Source organism: Schistocerca gregaria, chromosome 8, assembly GCF_023897955.1.
Source record: "Schistocerca gregaria isolate iqSchGreg1 chromosome 8, iqSchGreg1.2, whole genome shotgun sequence".
In the NCBI taxonomy this organism is placed as follows: domain Eukaryota; kingdom Metazoa; phylum Arthropoda; class Insecta; order Orthoptera; family Acrididae; genus Schistocerca; species Schistocerca gregaria.
Window position 1 is genome coordinate 243,192,582 of NC_064927.1, and position 17,515 is coordinate 243,210,096.

The window sequence follows — 17,515 nt, forward strand, 5'->3', positions numbered from 1 at the left end:
ACTACTGTTTCCTCGTCGTCAGTTTTGGATAGCATCATTTTGCCAAGCACGGTGTACTTTAACCACGGCGGCTTGTGAATGGTTTACAAAGTTTTTCGTTTCCAAAATTCTTTCAACCTTGGTCCGAAAGCCAATGATTATACCCTTATAAATCGCTCTGTTTCCGCATTACGACGACGACTACACTGTTTTCCGCGTCCCCACGACACGCTTTATATACCTGCCCCGCTACCTACCGTCTGTGAGTGGTTGTTACAAGCTGACGTCGAGCATAGGCAGTGGTTGTTGTATTAATGTGACTGTACCGTCTAAATTAATAGCAAATGGAAAGTTCGAATAAGAGAGAGTCATTGTCGTAGCTGATTAAACGCATTGGGGAGAGACCGAAATATTATTTTTGTGGTCTTTAGTCCGTAGACTGCTGCTCTCCATGCTAGTGTGAGCAAGCATATTCATCTCTACATAACTACAGGAACCTACATCCATTTCAATTTGCTGCGTGTACTCAAGCCTTGTTCCCCACAATTTTTAGTGCCACATTTTCTTCCGTTGCCAAATTGTCTAGTCCATAAAGCGTCATGATATATCCTATCATCCGATACCTTCTTTTAGTCAATTTGTAACAAACATTTTATTTTTTCGCCAGTTCTATGCGGCATTCCTTATTCGATCACCCCATGTAACATTCTGTATTGCTGTGTAGAACCACATTTCAGTAGCGTTGTCCTCTTCTGTCCTGAAGTGCTTATCGTCCAAGTTACACAAGTCTGCACTCGACACTGATTCTTCCGAAAAGACTTCATAATAATTAAATTTATGCACTATCTGGTAAAAAGTGTTCGATCATCTATTAATGACCGCGCGACTGCTACGGTCGCAGGTTCGAATCCTGCCTCGGACATGGATGTGTGTGATGTCCTTAGGCTAGTTAGGTTTAAGTAGTTCTAAGTTCTAGGGGACTGATGACCACCGATGTTAAGTCCCATAGTGCTCAGAGCCATCTATTAATGGACATTAATGTAAGCTGTGCCCACACATCCCCCTCACGGCGGCTGGAACGCTACTGTGGACATTTTGATGAGGTGTCTATGGAGGAATGGCAGCCCATTCTTCCTCAAGAGCTGACACTAGAGAACGCAGTGATGTTGGACGTTAAATCTGCAGCGAACCGACGGTTTGACTCATCCCAAGAGGGGCTGTTGGGTTCGTGTCGGGACTCTGGGAAAGCCAGCCCATTTCAGGATTGTTAATGTCCATAAGCCATTGTCTCAGAATGACAGGACGCACTGCACAACACTGCCCAATATTGTAAAATTTATTCGAAATGTTCCACAACTAGCGTTTCCTTGAGAGAAATAAGGTGACTACACCCTAGGGACAAAAAACAAAAGCGAACCGGAACACCACCTCCTCCGTTTTTCACTGTTGCCACTATACACGATACACGATAGCCGAGCGGGATTGGCCTAGCGGTCTGAGGCGCTGCAGACATGGACTGTGGGGCTGGTAGCGGCGGAGGTTCGAGTCCTCCCTCAGCCATGGGTGTGTGTGTGTGTGTGTGTGTGTTCTTAGGACACTTTACTTAAAGTAGTGTGTAAGCTTAGGGACTGATGACCATAGTAGTTAAGTCCCACAAGATTTCACACTATACATGATAACAGGTAACATTCGCCAGTCATTTGTAAACCCAAATACTTTCATCGAATTATCGCAGGATATAGCGAGATTCATCACTCCAAATCACTCCTTTCCAGTCATCCACTAATTAGAGGCGTCGTTCTTTGCACCTCCTCAAGTGTCGCTTAACACTGACTACAGAAACGAATGGCATATAAGGAGCTGCTCGACCATTCTGCAACATTCTCTAGCCACAGTCATTGTGCAAGATGGACAGCTTATAGCATTTTGGAAATCAATAGTGACTTCTTCCAATGATTTCATGCTATTTTTCACAATAACCGTTTCAAGTGTTCGACGGTCCTTGTCCACCAGTAGATGAGACCTGCCTGGTCTTTATGTGTGGTTGCAATTCCAATTCAGTCACATCATCGTAGGTCGAGTTGGGCAGCTCTACAAAGGTTGAAAAGTCTCTGATGGATTAATTACGCGGGTGACATCGAACGCTGGTTCATGTACGAAGTCAACGAGCTCTCCTGTCCCATCATCTCTACTGACAACACCATACTATCCTCTTCCTTTTATACTACTGGTTCGCCTCTCGTGACATCTGGTGGTGAGTTCCGCATTTCGTAGGGCTGTCCAGATACTTTTCACCATATAGTGTATTACACGTTTTTCTTGGACAGTTGTTGTTGTCTTCAGTCCTGAGACTGGTTTGATGCAGCTCTCCATGCTACTCTATCCTATGCAAGCTTCTTCATCTCCCAGTACTTACTGCAACCTACATCCTTCTGAATCTGCTTAGTGTATTCATCTCTTGGTCTCCCTCTACGATTTTTACCCTCCACGCTGCCCTCCAATGCTAAATTTGTGATCCCTTGATGCCTCAGAACATGTCCTACTAACCGGTCCCTTCTTCTTGTTAAGTCGTGCCACAAACTTCTCTTCTCCCCAATCCTATTCAATACTTCTTCATTAGTTATGTGATCTACCCATCTAATCTTCAGCATTCTTCTGTAGCACCACATTTCGAAAGCTTCTATTGTCTTCTTGTGTAAACTATTTATCGTCCATGTTTCACTTCCATACATGGCTACACTCCATACAAATACTTTCAGAAATGTCTTCCTGACACTTAAATCTATACTCGATGTTAACAAATTTCTCTTCTTCAGAAACGCTTTCCTTCCCATTGCCAGTCTACATTTTATATCCTCTCTACTTCGACCATCATCAGTTATTTTGCTCCCCAAATAGCAAAACTCCTTTACTACTTTAAGTGTCTCACTTCCTAATCTAATTCCCTCAGCATCACCCGACTTAATTCGACTACATTCTATTATCCTCGTTTTGCTTTTGTTGATGTTCATCTTACATCCTCTTTTCAAGACACTATCCATGCCATTCAACTGCTCTTCCAAGTCCTTTGCTGTCTCTGACAGAATTACAATGTCATTGGCGAACCTCAAAGTTTTTATTTCTTCACCATGGATTTTAATACCTACTCCAAATTTTTCTTTTGTTTCCTTTACTGCTTGCTCAATATACAGATTGAATAACATCGGGGAGAGACTACAACCCTGTCTCACTCCCTTTCCAACCGCTGCTTCCCTTTCATGTCCCTCGACTCTTATAACTGCCATCTGGTTTCTGTACAAATTGTAAATAGCCTTTCGCTCCCTGTATTTTACCCCTGCCACCTTTAGAATTTGAAAGAGAGTATTCCAGTCAACATTGTCAAAAGGTTTCTCTAAGTTGGACAGTATACACAATTTAAACAAAGCTTGTGGCCTGACAGAACCAGCGCCGGCCGCTGTGCCAGAGCGGCTCTAGGCGCTTCAGTCCAGACCCTCGCTGCTGCTACGGTCGCAGGTTCGAACCCTGCCTCGGGCATGGATGTGTGTGATGTCCTTAGGTTAGTTAGATTTAAGTAGTTCTAAGTCTAGGGGACTGATGACCACAGATGTTAAGTCCCATAGTGCTCAGTACCTTTCGACAGCACCAGCCTGTCAGAGTGACGAGCAAGTGTGTGCTGCCCGCAGGAACCCGACGCGGCAGTCGGAGCACGTGGACCCGCAGTCCGGGGTGCGCGTGGTGGAGGCGTCGCTGGACGTGTCGCGGGAGGACGTGGAGGAGTTCTTCGGGCGCGACAAGCTCAAGTGCGAGTGCGTCGCCTGGAGCTCCCGCGGGCAGGCAAAGTCGCAGCCCGCCGCCGTCGACGTCGCCTGTGAGTAGCGCTCCACCCTTACACCTACATCGGGGATGTCAAGCCTTTTAGCTCATCTTCGGGCAATACGCGAACAATAGGCATACACTACACTTAGATTACACACATACAGACATAGATATATACACAGTAATAGGAGACGAAGAACAATGGGCACAAATAAACTCAATGACAAACAGTATTTCAAAAACAACACATGTAGATTATATGCGGACACGACATTACAGACATGCCTATGTGCAGCGTAACAGCAATCTCCAGAGGATGGACAGCGTTACCCACAGTGACAGCGAAAATAGTGACAATGAGGAAGAAGAGGAGGAGGAAGCTGAGATGTGACAGGAAATAAGCAAAAGTGCTGGCAATCTAGTCAGGAAAACACCAAATACTGTACACGGATGGGCACCTAAAGTAGTTAATACATAGGATAAATAATAAATAGGATAAGCAACATTATTTCTCTACTAATAACCATTTGTGTGTGTGTGTGTGTGTGTGTGACTGGCGGTCAATGGCTCGAAGAAACTATTCCGAAGTATTTCTCTCATCTATCCTATCTTCTTTTTATACTCTTCTTAAAAAACAACAAAATTTTATTTATGTTTGAACCTTAACAACTTAACAACTTGTTATTTTGAAAAGTGTCATTCTTCGTAAATGTTGTAGATAAAACAAAAGGAAAGAAACATGCAAAAAGATGAAAACTGAAAATTATAAGATGTACGACCTGTTTTAAACATCGGGTAACAGGTCTATAATTTGGCATAAATAAATAAAATTATCTGGGCTACACTGCAAGAAGAAGAGCATTTTTGGGACGCATATAAAATACAGTAAGTTCTATTTATTTGATGACCGCCTGCCCAGGCTATTGCAGGCCGGTTGCGGAAGGAGCCCCTGCTGGTGGAATGAGTCCCGCGAGACTGCATTTTATTTTGTGGCTTTTAGCCTGAAGGCCGTTGCAGACACATGCGCCTCATCGGCCAGTGTCATTCGAAGAGTAAAACAGGCATCTCAAGTATGCGAACGCAACAATGGCAATAGATAGTTATTCAATTCCACAACGAGTGTTTATTTACGATTTGTATGTGCGTACAGAGTCTGCTCGTTATGTTCGGAGATTATTTGAAAAGAAATTTCCAGGTGTTCGAGTTGCGAGTCGTGATGCAGTTCAGAAACGGGGAAGTGTTCAAGACAAGAAGCGTAAACGCCTACGTACAGTGCTCACCGAAGCTCGACTCCATGACATTGCATGCAGCAGAAGTGATTTCCGGCGTTCCCCAAGGTAGTGTTACAGGCCCTTTGCTGTTCCTTATCTAGATAAACGATTTGGGAGACAATCTGAGCAGCCGTCTTCGGTTGTTTACAGATGAAGTTGTCGTTTGTCAACTAATAAAGTCACCGGAAGATCAAAACAAACTGCAAAACGATTTAGAAAAGATATCTGAACGGTGCGAAAATAGGCAGTTGACCCTAAATAACGAAAAGTGTGAGGTCATCCTCATGAGTGCTAAAAGGAACTCGTTAAACTTCGGTTACACGATAAATCAGTCTAATCTAAAAGCCGTAAATTCAACTAAACACCTAGGTATTTCAATTACGAAGAACTTAAATTGGAAGGAACACATAGAAAATGTTGTGGGGGAGGCTAACCAAAGACCGAGTTTTATTGGCAGGACACTTATAAAATGTAACAGGCCTACTAAGGAGACTTCCTACACTGCACTTGTCCGTCCTCTTTTAGGATACTGCTGCGCGGTATGGGATCCTTACCAGATAGGGCTGACGGAGAACATCGAAAAAGTTCAAAGAAAGGCAGCACGTTTTGTATTATCGCGAAATATGGGAGAGAGTGTCACACAAATGGTACAGTATTTAGGCTGGACATCATTAAAAGAAAGGCATTTTTCGTTGCGACGGTATCTTCTCATGAAATTCCAATCACCAACTTTCTCCTCCGAATGCGAAAATATTTTGTTGACACCGACCTACATAGGGAGGAACGATCGCCACGATAAAATAAGGGAAATCAGAGCTCCTACGGAAGGATATAGGTGTTTATTCTTTCCGCGCGCTATACGAGATTGGAGTAATAGAGAATTGTGAATATGGTTCGATGAACCCTCTGCCAGGCACTTAAATGTGATTTGCAGAGTATCCATGTAGATGTAGATGTAGACTGGAAAATTCCTCTAAAATGTCTCTTAGACATCTTTCGGAGCAAACACAAATATCGTGCACCTCTGTACAAAGAGGTGCTAAGCTGCTTGGGCTAAGGCCCTGTAAATTATCAGCAGTAAAAGAACTCCGACGTGGTGATCCTGCGAATGGGTTTTAAAACAAGTTGCATGACGGTGAAATGGCTCCTTTCCTCATTCTGTGTTCAGACGTGGCTTGGTTCCATTTACATTGAGTATGTTAACTCCGATAACTCTCGATCTTTGAGCGCTGATAGAACTGTTGTGCTCCGTGAGGAACCCTACATAATCAGAAAATAGGGGTGTGGTTCGCAGTTAGTGATGACAGAATAATAGGCCCAGTTTTTTAATGACTCAGTTACAAGTAAAAGATATGTGCAAAACATTTTGCGTACGTTTTTTGATGAGCTGAGTGAATGAGAAAGAAGCTTCACATGTTTTCAACAGAATTCGCCAAGGAGTCATAAGGCCAATGTTTCTTTGCACGCAATTCACGATGTAAGTCTGCAGGCTTTCGTGGCCGTTGCACTGAAGTTAAAATCTTCTGGCTTATGGGCAGCGTCACGTTTCTTCTAAAATGATCGACGTTTCGACCCCTCTGCTGGGATCTTTCTCAGGATCCTTTGGTGTCCACTATTGCTAGAACACTGTCGGAGACGAGTGTCGTGTCCTCTTATAAAGGGGGAGTTTTCACGCGTTCGTGCTGGAGAAGTCATAGTATTTTTTTAAAATTCATATGGCTACCATTGGTCTGCCATAGTCATAGGCTAATATTCCCGCTCTGATGTAGAAGAAGGGGCGTTGTTAGCTAATCTCCTGTGGATACCATTGGCGGCCCATCGTCATTTGGTAGAAAGGCACTATTCCACATTTACGCTGGAGAAGGATTATTGATTGGGCGTCATCACTGGGTAGATTCGAAATTGACAGTGCAAGAGAGGGGGAATGTTTACCCAAAATATTATTGTCCCCCGAGGTGACTTGCAGCGCGTTGTTTATGCTGCTCACACACCGCGGCCGCGTATTTACTTCCTTGATGGCGGGGAGCCACGATGCCGGAAGCCTATAGCAGTCATCTCTATTGAGGTTAGATGCATTCTTAGAAATTTCAGCCGCTTCTCGGGAATATTAGCCTACGACTATGGCCCACCAATGGTAGACATATGAATTTTAACCAATACTATGACTTCTCCAGCACGAACACGTGGAAACTCCCCCTTTATAAGAGGACACGACACTCGTCCCTGACAATGTTCTAGCTGTAGTGGACACCAGAAGATCCTGAGGAAGATTCCAGCAGAGGGGTCGAAACGTCGATCATTTTATAAGAAACATGACGTGGCCTAGTAACACAGAAGATTTTAACTTCAGTTCACGATGTGTTCGATGAGGACCTGAACTAACTCTGTGCGATTTTTATTTGTGGGATGCACTGAAGGACAAATTGCACACAACAAATCGTCACACGATAGAGGAGCTCAAGGATAATATCCGTGAATCAAGTGATTCAGTATCTCAGAGAGAATTACATAGTGTGATTAATAATTTCTTGAGTAGATGTCAGAAATGCTTGTTAGCGGTCATCCACTGCAGTAGTAGCCCTTGGGCGGCCTGAGCGAGGCATGTCATCGACAGGTCCTGTCCCTGTGTATCTCCTCCGTGTCCGAACAACATTGCTTTAGTCACTCCGAGACGCCTGGACACTTACCTTGTTGAGAGCCTTTCCTGGCACAAGGTAACAATGCGGACTCAATCGAACAGCGGTAATTACCGTCTAGGTATGGTTGAACTATAGACAACACGAGCCGTGTACCTCCTTCCTGGTGGAATGACTAGAAGCGATCGGCTCTCAGACCCCCTCTGTGTAATAGGCGCTGCTCATGCTCTGTTTTTTTACATCTTTGGACGGGTTTAGTGACATCTATGAACAGTCAAAGGGGCTGTGTCTGTGATATAAGATTCACAGTCAACGTCTATCTTCAGGAGTTCTGGGAACCGGGGTGATGCAATTATATATATATATATATACATATATATATATATATATATATATATATATATATATATATATATATATATATATATATATGGTCTCAGCGTTGCGAATGACATGCTGCTGTTTTCTGCTTGTTGAAACTCTTCAATCCAATCATACAGTCGGTCCGATATTCTGCACGCTCGTATTTTGTTCATTAGGAGGCAGTGTGGAAACTGTATCGAATGCTTGACGGAAGTAAGGAACACGGTATTTATCTGGCCGCTGGTTTTTACTGCTTTCTGTGTCTCGTAGGGCATTTGACGGCCAGTGTACGTACTGAGTTCTATTAGACAAATATTCCTGGAGCCAGTCGCACATCTACGAAGATTCTGGTCATCGTCGCCTCTTGTTGAGTAGCCGACGATATGGTCCAGTGTCGAACGTCTTCCATAAATCTTACAAGAACAATCTACCTGTTTACCTGCACGTACAGGGTGAAGAAAAATTCGTGCACACAGACTTCGCAACGCGACCCCTCACATACTAACAATACAAAAATGACTGTCACAATATTTCGTCTTGCGCATATTTCCGGCAGTAAATGGACGTCAAAGAGCGACAGTCTGGCAAAACTGTAATCACATGTATGGCAGCTACCTCTGTCAACATATTGTTGTAGAATTGTGTGATTGGTGCAGTGTATAGCGTTTTGGGTTAGTATGTGAGAGGTCGAGAGCTTTATTCTGGATCGAGGCGAATTTGTTTCTGTTTGCTAAATGTTGTTTGCGTGGTACGTTACCTGGCGTTTTACAACGCTTACAGTCGTTTTTCTACAAAGCAATTGCACTTACGTACAACGAACACAGAAATGGAAGTACAATCGTTTTCATTGGTCAGCTTTTAAAGAAGCCTTTTGCACGTCGTGGACGCGAATTGTTTCCCAACACTGCATCTACTAGATTCCAAACCTGTTTTCTGTGTACCCTCCCCCAATGGTCCATCGATTAGTACCATTATTCTGCCACGTTCAGAACCATTAGATTTCGCTAGTAATGTACTACGTGAATGTCAGATACGAGTGGCCTAAAAAAACGTATTCTACAGCATTATATAGCAAAATGAAACTGTCAAAAACAAATATGCCTCAACTCAGAACTGAATACTCAACCTCCTACGTGCTAACCCAAAACGCTTTCCACTGCACTACCTGCGCAACACTAGCCTTGTGTGCTGACAGGGGTGGTTACAGTACGTGTGATTACAGTGTTGCCAGATTGCCGATATTTAAAGGCTGTTTATGCCGGAGATATTGCGCAGAACAAAATTTTGTGGGAGACATTTTTGTTTTCTAGTATGTGAGGAAAGGCGCTGCGAAGTCCAAGTGCGCGTGTTTTTCTTCACCCTGTATAGTTTGCAAGATTTCGTGTGAGAGATCACAATATTACGAACGCAATTTAACGGAAAGATAGATAGCTCGAAGAAGGCGTCGTACGCACTAAAATGACAGAGTAGTCATGTGATGTGCTACCGTTAGTGCTGGTTTACAAAGTAAAGTGTTCTTGGTGGCTTGGCAGGAGTATGGTACATTCAAGGTGGAAAATATATGCGAAGATATGGCGTAGACTAAAGAATAAAACTGAAGATAGACTAACAGTTTCAAACATCTGTGCACGAAAATATAAATAATTCTGCACTCTTTCTTCTTGATAAATCAAATATTTCCATAGTTGCAAAACCAAAGTATGTCTCGCCAATTACACATACCTCCTAAAAAGTATCACGCCTTTTCTCCTGTTCTATTTGTAAGTAATGCACTAATACTGATACGTAGAAGAATAACAACAACGTTAAACAAACGGGCTGTAAAAAGCAGTCGCCGCCTACCCGCAGATAAACACGTCTCGGTCCACAACCGGCGGCAAACGCGCCCTACTTCCCGTTCGTTTCAGAGAGTCTATATATTCGCCGTGTTTGCCTGGTATCATATGGAAATGAACTGTTGGGCTACCTCTGTTTTGCGAAGCCTATTTGCGTTTGACGAGAAACGCAAACAGCTGACGCTCAAATAACAATGTCGCTGCGACAGCATACAGCAATGTTTTAAAATATGGTCAGCGCCGTGCGATACAACGACTAACCGAAAATACGAGCCACTAACTGTTATCGGAAGTTTGATTTGCACTTCCCTGATTGCTTGCAACTTTTTTCCTCCTTTCAAGTGCACAAATGTTTAAATTCCGTGTCTCAACGTTGTTAAAAGAGGGAAACTTTGGCTCTGCTTCAGTGTATTTAAAAATTATTTTCTTGATTCCATGTGGAAGCTAAGCGCCCATTAAAAATGTAGAGGCACCTTCAGAAATGTATTTTACTAATTGCAGTTTCTTTTGTATTGCACGATTTTGCATAACAAGTTTGAGACGCCCACTAAACCCGCTGGACAGAACAGGTGACTAGGATTGTGGAAAGGGCCAAATACGGTTGGGGTCAGTTTCACCTTCTAATTGAAATTTATTGTAATTTAATAACACATTTACAACCAAAACGGCACTTAGCCTAACCTTTACCAAATGCAACTCTTTCACGGCTGAAGGCCTCCTAACAAAAAATCAACAAGATAAAAATCCAATTAAAATAGCAATAAAATAACAAAAAATCTATCACAGCTAGGTGGAAAGCCTCAAAGCAAAGTAGATAGAACAAATATATACAAGGTGCAATACAAATGGCTGAAGGCCACGTTTCAAAATTTTAAAATATATTACCATAATCTTTTAAAGGCAGAAGGCCGCAATGTTTAAACTTTAAAGATAGTTTCAAGAATAGTGTTACAAGACCGAAAGCCCACAATTAATTTTGCAATATTTTTAGTAAAAAACCCATAAACCTTAAATTATAAGTAGCTGAAAACAGACACCGGTGGGAAAGACAATAAAGACAACGGCACTCAGAAGCCCTCCAGGGAGGTCGGTCTGCCCTCGTTCACTTAGGTGAGACAGGTGGTGAGCCGAAATACACTTGATACGTCGCATCCCAACCAGGGGACAGCCACGGACCGACCGACAAACGACCTGCTTGCCGCCAATCGATACATGAGAATTCAAACACAAAATGTTACCGCCACAAGGCAAAAAGTTCCGCTGGTGCACTCGAATTGTAGTAAATCAGTATAGTTAATTCCACAACATGGCGGCTAAATTTCAGCCATAGAAACACTCGGTGTAGCTTACAGGAAAACCTCCCCAACAGCGAACCACCGAAACGAACCACACAACATGAGTGGACGTGGCTTGGGTACTTGAAACCACTACTCAACTTTGGCGTCCTGGGTCGGTGAACCACGAAGCTCGTAGCGATCAGACAGCTCCAAACACGCTCCGACACTGCGCAGGGACTGCCAACGGACCCAACCGACTGCACCTGCACGGAGATCTGGTCCGCACCAACCGACCGACCCCTGCTCATCGGTCCACGACTGCTGCTCCGTCGCGACTTCACTGCTGGCGTGTCTCCGACTCACTTCCAGACACACGGCGGCGGAAAAACTGGCACAGGCCCAACCATGCAGAGGAAACCATGCTAAACGACATCCCTGCACCAGGAAAGGACCGACCTAAGTTCCACAAGATGGTAACTGAAGGGGGCCAGAAGCGCTCAGAGAACCAGTAACACGTCGCCCTCAGAATGCCGACAGCATCTAAAATAGTCGTCAGTGGAAATAACGCCAACTACACACACAACCTGACAAACACTTGCACGAAGACCTGAACGATACCCAACAGTCACTAAGCACGCATGAAAACAAATCGAGAGTCGATGCACACACACACACACACACACACACACACACACACACACACACACACACACACACACACAGCCGACTCATGAACGCGTGGCGGCAATGGTCGGGCGAGCCATGTCGACGCAGACCTCACTGCTGCTCCAACCCGACTGCACGAGTGCCGCACTGCAACTCCCCGACTGGCAGGTCCGGACTGCGCTCCAGACGCGTTCCAACTGACTGGCAGCCCGAACTCCTCTACGACAGACAGCGACCGGGAAGTACCAGCAGTCAAAGATACTACGAGAGTGGATATGTCGATATGCGCTGCTAACGCCGCTTACGGGAAAACAGGGTGTAAAATACACTCCTGGAAATTGAAATAAGAACACCGTGAATTCTTTGTCCCAGGAAGGGGAAACTTTATTGACACATTCCTGGGGTCAGATACATCACATGATCACACTGACAGAACCACAGGCACATAGACACAGGCTACAGAGCATGCACAATGTCGCCACTAGTACAGTGTATATCCACCTTTCGCAGCTATGCAGGCTGCTATTCTCCCATGGAGACGATCGTAGAGATGCTGGATGTAGTCCTGTGGAACGGCTTGCCATGCCATTTCCACCTGGCGCCTCAGTTGGACCAGCGTTCGTGCTGGACGTGCACACCGCGTGAGACGACGCTTCATCCAGTCCCAAACATGCTCAATGGGGGACAGATCCGGAGATCTTGCTGGCCAGGGTAGTTGACTTACACCTTCTAGAGCACGTTGGGTGGCACGGGATACATGCGGACGTGCATTGTCCTGTTGGAACAGCAAGTTCCCTTGCCGGTCTAGGAATGGTAGAACGATGGGTTCGATGACGGTTTGGATGTACCGTGCACTATTCAGTGTCCCCTCGACGATCACCAGAGGTGTACGGCCAGTGTAGGAGATCGCTCCCCTCACCATGATGCCGGGTGTTGGCCCTGTGTGCCTCGGTCGTATGCAGTCCTGATTGTGGCGCTCACCTGCACGGCGCCAAACACGCATACGACCATCATTGGCACCAAGGCAGAAGCGACTCTCATCGCTGAAGACGACACGTCTCCATTCGTCCCTCCATTCACGCCTGTCGCGACACCACTGGAGGCGGGCTGCACGATGTTGGGGCGTGAGCGGAAGACGGCCTAACGGTGTGCGGGACCGTAGCCCAGCTTCATGGAGACGGTTGCGAATGGTCCTCGCCGATACCCCAGGAGCAACAGTGTCCCTAATTTGCTGGGAAGTGGCGGTGCGGTCCCCTACGGCACTGCGTAGGATCCTACGGTGTTGGCGTGCATCCGTGCGTCGCTGCGGTCCGGTCCCAGGTCGACAGGCACGTGCACCTTCCGCCGACCACTGGCGACAACATCGATGTACTGTGGAGACCTCACGCCCCACGTGTTGAGCAATTCGGCGGTACATCCACCCGGCCTCCCGCATGCCCACTATACGCCCTCGCTCAAAGTCCGTCAATTGCACATACGGTTCACGTCCACGCTGTCGCGGCATGCTACCAGTGTTAAAGACTGCGATGGAGCCCCGTATGCCACGGCAAACTGGCTGACACTGACGGCGGCGGTGCACAAACGCTGCGCAGCTAGCGCCATTCGACGGCCAACACCGCGGTTCCTGGTGTGTCCGCTGTGCCGTGCGTGTGATCATTGCTTGTACAGCCCTCTCGCACTGTCCGGAGCAAGTATGGTGGGTCTGACACACCGGTGTCAATGTGTTCTTTTTTCCATTTCCAGGAGTGTACATGATGGCGGGAACACAAGCCACGCACGGCTTAAAGTTCAAAACGTTAAGTCCCCTCCTACGGAGCTATATTTGGCACTTCTGTCGAACTAAAAGTCTCCTGTATAGATCCCGGGTGGCTGCAGTTAAAAAAAAGGATTAACACACTGAAGTTCTAGTGTAAGACCCAATTCCTTCGTCATGCTATGAGTTATCCAGCCAGAGATAAGCAGCAATCATAGTACGAGTTAGCAGCGTAGGTCGTCAACAGAATGGTAGCGAGCGCTTATCTGGTAAACATGCAGGGATGAAAGACGGGAGTAAGTTGTCGCTGCGTGGACAGCTTAATTCCTCCTCGGAGACTGCGAGATCACGCCATGTGACGTGACATGGCGAAAGCGGCGTACTGCGAGTGCGTGGCGCTGTCTGTTGTGGGATCCAGACGTTGGCTCTAGCAGTATACGCTGGGAAATCATGGATGTTGTTGTCCATTTCAGTGACGAATACCTCTGCTATCAAATCATCCCATCTTCTAGCAGGGGAAAAAGAATTGAAACACTAAATTCCGCGAATCGGACAGCTTTGTTCCGAACCTTTTCCTGCAAAAACCGTGCCATACTCGTGACCGGGTACTACAGTCCATTTAGAGATACTACTTTGCTGTCGTGAGGCAGCGCTTGTATAAGTATTTCGCCACTGTCATTCTGATACAACTGCCAACGTGAATAATTTAAACGTAGATATCCTCGGTGTAGCGCGGCAGCTTAATTCATTTAATAAAGGCTAGGCCTCCAGTCCAGACTGTATACCAGTTAGGCTCTTTTAGAGCACGCTGATACAATAGATACATATTTAGCATTCATGTGCAACCGCTCGCTAGTCGAAACATCCGCACCTGAAGAATGGAAAGTTGTACAGGTAAGACGTATATCTGGAAAAGGAAATAGAAGTAACCGCTGTATTACAGACCCTTATCATTGACATCGATTTACATCAGGGTTTTGGAACCTATACTGTGTCCGAACATTATGAATTACCTTGAAGAAAACGTTTTATTGAAGAATAACCAACATGGATTCACAAAATGTTCTTGTGAAACACAACTAGCTCATTACTCTCACGAAGTAATGAGTGCCATCAACAGGGGATCTCCAATTAATTCTCTATTACTAGACTTCCACAAGGCTTTCGACACCGTTCCTTACAGGCGATTTCTAATTAAACAGCGTGCCTTCGGGGCTTCGTCTCTGTTGTGAGGTTGGATTCGTGATTGCCTGTGGGGAAGGTCACAGTTCGTAGTCATTGAAAGAAAGCTATCGAGTAAAGCAGAAGTAATATCTGGAGGTCCCGAAGGATATGTTACAGGCTCTCTGTTGTTCCTAATCTATATAGACGATTTAGGTCTATCTGAGCAGTCCTCTCAGACTGTTTGCAGAAGATGCTGTCATTTACCGTCTTGTAAAGTTGTCAGATGATCGAAACCAATTGAAAAATTCTTTAGACAACATACCTGTACGGTGAGAAAATTGGCAATTGACACAAAATAAGGGAAAGTGTGAAGTCATCCACAAATCTAAAGGCTGTAAATTCAAGTAAATATTTAACAATAACTTAAATTGAAACTATCACGTAGCAAATGTTGCGGGTAAAGCGAACCAAAAGCTGCGATTTATTGGCAGAATACTTAGAAAATGCAACAGGTCTACTATAGACTGCCTGCACTAAGCTTGTACTTCCTCTTCTCGAGTATTGGTGCAGAGTTTGGGATCCGCATAAATTAGGACTGACGTAGGAAATCGAAAAAGTTCAAAGAAGGGCAGATTGTTTCGTTTTGTATTATCACGAAATAGGGCAGAGAGTGCCCTCAAACTGGGGTAGCAGTCATTGAAACAAAGACATTTTTCGTACGAATGCGAAAATATTTTGTTGACACCCACCTACATAGGGGGAAATGATAATCATAATAATAAAATAAGCGTAGTTAGAGATCGCATAGAGATATTTAAGTGTTCGTTCCTCCCGCACGATTTTCGAAAGTAGAACGCTAGATAAACAGCTTGATGGTGGTTCGGTGAAATATCTACCAGGCAATTAACTGTGAATTGCAAAAAATGGTTCAAATGCCTCTGAGCACTATGGAACATAACTTCTGCGGTCATCAGTCCCCTAGAACTTAGAGCTACTTAAACCTAACTAACCTAAGGACATCACACACATCCACGCCCGAGGAAGGATTCGAACCTGCGACCGCTGTTCCAGAATGTAGCGCCTAGAACCGCTCGGCCACCCCGGCCGGCTGTGAACTGCAGACTAATCACGAAATATAAATGTATAAGACATGTTCTAAAGATGTTACGTGTATGTCTGTGTCCTATAGACATCTGGGATGAGCACTTGTCCAGTGCAGTATTACGAGTTTGATTACATCGTTGTGAACGGATAAGAAATGAAAGTTTGAGGAGGAAGCTACTTGTTGGTATCTTCCCTACTCTTCTCGATTAAGATCAAAGGAGTCAACAGACCAATAGGAGTCAAGAACGTCGCGTTCTGCCGTTCAGAGAGGAAAGATGAAATATACGCGATTAAAATTTCTTACACGCTTGGATTCAGCCCAGCAACAGCTAAGACGAGCGCTACTATATAAGTGTATCAGTGGCCGCGGCTGCTGAGGTTGGTTGGTTTTGTATGTGTCTCCGACAGAATTCTGAAACCACAGCGGAATTCTGTTTAGTGGACTAGAAAACGCCGGCCGCGGTGGTCTCGCGGTTCTAGGCGCGCAGTCCGGAACCGTGCGACTGCTACGGTCGCAGGTTCGAATCCTGCCTCGGCCATGGACGTGTGTGATGTCCTTAGGTTAGTTAAGCTTAAGTAGTTCTAAGTTCTAGGGGACTGATGACCACAGCAGTTGAGTCCCATAGTGCTTAGAGCCATTTGAACCATTTCTTTTTGAGAAAAATCAAACAAAACCACTATTCAGACTAACAGGGCTATTGATCATCATTCATTAAAGCAGAGCAGCATGGATTGGACCCTCATCTAGCTCACAGCACGAGCAATTTTCTGTCGCAGCACATTTCATTTTTTTCCAAATTTCGCGTTATACTCGTCTCAGATGCACACAAGATTTCGCTCCCAAGCACAGACGCAAAATTTGCTCCTTAACTTCTGGGCAGCCAATGATACCAACAGATTTAGTTTGCGATAGTTTTCAGATCTGTTTCTTGCCCGATAGGTTGACACTTTGTATTCTGCTCAGCAGATGATATCTAGTTTTCGTACCACACCAGAGTTACAGTTCAGTTATTATTCCCCTTCATAACGCTCCTCATTGCTTTTGTGACCTCCTTTGAACTATCTACAACCTGAGTTGCGACTGCATGTACTAGTTCATTCGATTTAAAAGTTGTAAATGTCCCTTGACGTCCTTCACTGCTGTACTTTTACTTCCATCCTTTACCAGCCAGTTTCTTAATTCATCACTTCTTTTACATTTAAATGCGGACATTTTATGTTAGGATTTTCTATGACTGTTACGAATATTAATTGAAGCTACAAGTTTACTGCTGGAAGTCACAACGGATTTTTATTTCCAAGGCACATTTCGAAGGGTTACACCTCCATCATTAGGTTGATTGATGCCAATCAGTAAAACGAGCGTGTATTGCATGCCTGACTGTTGGACAATCTGAGACGCTGTCTGATAATATGTTGCCCAACCGTCGAACACACAACAGACGCGTAGTGGGAAGACTAATAAACTGTGATTGGTTGCAGTAATCTTTAGTTTCCATCACAAGTTAGGCAGTGAAATATCCTGGCTGATTAAAACTGTGTGCATGAAAAGGACTGGAACCTGGGACCTTAGTCATTCGCGGGCAAGTGCCCTACCGACTGAATTATTGAAGCACCACTGGGGGCTTTACTTTCACCAGTACCTCATCTT

At 44.9% G+C, this 17,515-nt stretch overlaps 1 protein-coding gene across 2 annotated transcripts in view; it reads left to right on the plus strand.

The window, feature by feature from the left end:
- The window catches only part of LOC126284394 (netrin receptor UNC5C), a 1,047,805-nt gene that overhangs the window by 863,990 nt on the left and 166,300 nt on the right, over positions 1-17,515 (plus strand). For both annotated transcript variants that reach the window (XM_049983291.1, XM_049983290.1), the window contains one exon: positions 3,663-3,847. In XM_049983291.1, coding sequence (XP_049839248.1) covers positions 3,663-3,847 — 185 coding nt within the window. The remainder of the gene's footprint in view (positions 1-3,662; positions 3,848-17,515) is intronic.